This window comes from Pinus tabuliformis, chromosome 9, assembly GCF_031772625.1.
Source record: "Pinus tabuliformis cultivar Carrire ecotype Pingquan chromosome 9, CPIR1, whole genome shotgun sequence".
NCBI lineage: Eukaryota > Viridiplantae > Streptophyta > Pinopsida > Pinales > Pinaceae > Pinus > Pinus tabuliformis.
The window spans coordinates 1,782,926,378-1,782,930,063 of NC_142307.1; the positions used below are offsets into that span (position 1 = coordinate 1,782,926,378).

Here is a 3,686-nt window from a genome sequence, read left to right on the forward strand (position 1 = left end):
ACTTCAACTTAAAATTATGGAAACTTGATTTTAATACATCAAACTAGCTGATACATTGAAACCAATTTTAGTAATAAAATGTCCTTAAATTTATATCACAACATTACACTTATTGTATTTTAGTTGTTATATTCAGCCATGAATTTTCCTTCGTTGATGAGTTAGTGTGCGCTTTATAAAGTGAATTTATTCTTACACAAGATTGAAAGAATATGTAAGATGAGTACATTATAAAATTTCTCGCTGAAAACAATACTCTTTTCCCTTTCCAGATATTAAAGATTCTCCAATGTCGTGCAAAGAAAAAGTGGGTTCTGTAGTTGTCATCCATTTATGTTCTCAAAGATCAACCACCCAATTCTTTTTATTTTAAACAAAATATGTTAACACAGTTCAAATCTGAGTTACAACCAGAGCAAAATTTCTTTTAAATAAAGTATTCTTACATAGTTTAAATCACTTTATGTTTCTTTAAAGTTGCTTTCGCGTGTCATGTTTTCCAACCTGGATCACATTTAATCATGGGAATAACGTTACAATTAATCTCGTGTGGTACGAAACCCTAAACCTGAGGGCATCAGATTCTACCATGTTCCAGTGTCCTATAAATAACTGATGATCTCTGTCATCACAGTCAAGGTCTGTGGATTATCGACCAGTTATAATGGCTGAGCAAATCCGCCATTTCACTCATCCACAACACGCCCTAACCCTAGTTTCCCTGCCATATCTGTTCACCTGCCATGGATGCAAGCAACAGGGAGCCGGGGCAAGATATATATGCAATGAATGCAATATCAGCATCCACGAATTCTGCGCCAAGGCTCCCCCTTCCATCTCCCATCCATACCATTCCCGACATCCGCTCATCTTCTACAACAAGCCCGGAACAGGATTCGTCAAGTCCAAGTGCGAAGTCTGCGGCCAATCCTTGAAGGGATTCGCCTACTGCTGCAATGCCTGTAGCGTCGGCATCCATTCCAGCTGTGCTGTGCTGCCACAAGAACTCAACTTCTATGGCCATCCACAGCACGCTCTGAAGCTTCTCTCCGGGTCTACTAGCGCAAGGGGACCGTCGTACACCTGTGGAGGGTGTGGCAGAAAGGGATCGTCGTGGGTCTACTACTGTTCCAAATGCGGTTATTTTCTCGACACAGCCTGCGCCAAAACAGCCATCAGCGGCCTCCATGCTCAGGGCATCGTTGTGCCTGCAAAACAGAGCAGGTTAAAGAAGGCAGGGCGCTTTGCAGCGCTAGTAGGTCAGTTGTTTGTTGACGGGCTCGTCGAAAGCCTGGGACAGGGGGTCGGAGGTGTTATTATGGACAGCGTTACCAGAGACTTCGATGCTCATGGTGGTCACAATAATCGTATCACTAACGAGGATAGGGGTCAATGAATGTTAATTATGCCCACAGATGAGGTCTCTTTCATGGATTTTACTGTCAATTGGCTCTTTTCGCTGTTGTTTTATTGCTGGTGAGACTGTAGGTATTTCGTTTCAGCTTTCTTATGTACAGGGTTTTAGAGCATGGCCTCTGCTTTGTAATTTATGTACTCCTGATCAATATATAACTGTGATGAGCTTGAATGATGCTGTAATCAGCAAATTGTAATAACCTAAATTTTCTGTAGGCTCCCTAATTAAACTATCGTGTTGTTTTTATTTATATTTTTTTCAATTAACTTTGTTTGAGTGTTGAATTTCATATATAGCAGTTTATGCTTTGCCAGGTAGACTAATATATTCTATTTATAAAAAAATAAAAAAAGCATAAGTTGTAGTTTATTTTTGTTAACTTGGAGTTGTAGTGATTGGAATTATAAGTTTAAGTGGTGAACTCTATATAATTTACGGTTTTATACTGTGTTCTAATTGGAAAGAACAAAGGAAGTAATTTATACATTATATGTTTTGGAAGTTTTTTAGATATATTTTTAAATTTAATTGGTTTAGAATTTAATAAAGAAATCACAAACTTAAAATATAAATTCTTTATCATTCAAAGATCCATTTTAAATATTAAAAACTGATTTTAAATAATAAAAATCAAATTATAAAAAATTTCACTAACTTCCAATCAATAACTCCAAAATATATAATAACTAAACAACTCTATTTAAAAAACTTCCTAAAAAACTAAAATATTCTTTAAAAAAAACTTAACAAATAGGCTGATCACAAAAATCTTCTTTAAAAAACTTAACAAATAGGGGAACCTCTTCTTTTGTTTGAAAGTGTGCTGGAGTTATAAAATAATTTCATGTCCATTTAAATTGATTTTTAAAACGAAATCGATATTATCGATATTATAATATTCTCACATTCCTTCACTTAATGGTGAATCTATAACTTTGATGTACAAGAGCAAAGAATATAAAAAAATAATAAGAGAAAAAGTACTAAAAGGATTGGTGTCATGTAAATTAATTGTACGAGAGCATCAAATATACAAAATTAATAAGAGAATAAGTATAACTAAAACGATTTATGTCATGTAAATTAATTGATGTTTGTAGATTCAAATTTTATGGAAATAGTAAGGGTGAAGCAACATGTCCAATGAAATAGCATCCAGTGAGCTACACGTTATTCCTCTATTCAACGTATCTCAACCTATATTCAGTTTAAAAAAAAAAAAAAATAAGACCACAGAAAAAACTTTAGCAATTTGATTTTGAAATATAAAAGAATATATTAATGCAACATCAACGTTTCATGCTTTAGTGGTTGATTAGTTTATATCATATCTAAGGATGATATTAAAAATATAAAAAATTAAGAGCACAACAATAACTTTTGCAATTTGATTTTGAAATATAAAAGCATATATCAATGGAACATCAATATTTCATGCTTCAGTGCTCGATTAATTTATATCATATCTTAGCATGACATTATCTGGATTCCTTTAACATTCAGTTTTTCTTTTAACATGATACCTAATGGCTATGTTATCTGGATTCCTCTAGAATAAACAGTCCTTCATAGTTTCGACTTTATCCCTAACATATTCTCTCGAACATGTGATATTTGTGGTTGCAGTAACGTGCTTCATAATTTTGGAATCATATCTTATGGTTAAATGATATGACTATATTTAACGGTAGGTATTAAACTTATAAATATAATTATAAAAAATTCTATATTATATTAAAATATTCTATAACTTAAATTTGTTACGTTAATATAATTTTTTAATTAAAATATTTATTTTAAATTTTAAAATAATATAACGTAAAATAAAATTAAACGATTTGATAATATTATTTTTTCAACTTATAAAATTAAAATATAATAATTTATTAATATTTGATGCAAAATTTTGAAATCTTTACGAGTATTATTTAGTGTACGTAAATTAAACTGCCATCAGTACTTAGAATCATTTCCATGCTAATAATTTTAGTTAAGAAGGGTTTTCGCTCGTTTTACCATATGACTGATATTTAAGATATTTTATATTGAGTTAATCATTTAATTAATTTATCACTATTATTTAAATTATTGTATTAGTATTATGTGAGGTAGTAAATTTATAAAAAAAAATTGTTACTTATTATTATTTTATTTTAAGGTCACAACCAAGTTCAGACACGGCATTAGTGTATGAGACTTTCTTGTTTTTGGGACAAGCAAGATAACACATTGGTGTATAATACTTATTTGTTTGTGGGACAAGAGACAC

The 3,686-nt window shown here is 31.5% G+C and overlaps 1 protein-coding gene across 1 annotated transcript; it reads left to right on the top strand.

Moving 5' to 3' along the window:
• Positions 1–618: 618 nt before the first annotated feature.
• LOC149155907 (uncharacterized) lies at positions 619–1,663 on the top strand. The gene has a single exon (XM_089441425.1). The coding sequence runs from the start codon at positions 665–667 to the stop codon at positions 1,394–1,396; it is 732 nt and encodes a 243-aa protein (XP_089297551.1). The 5' UTR covers positions 619–664; the 3' UTR covers positions 1,397–1,663.
• The last annotated feature ends 2,023 nt before the right edge of the window (positions 1,664–3,686 follow it).

Excerpts from the sequence above, each read along its gene's own strand:
- LOC149155907 (XM_089441425.1), top strand. The coding sequence starts at position 665 with ATGGCTGAGCAAATCCGCCATTTCACTCATCCACAACACGCCCTAACC.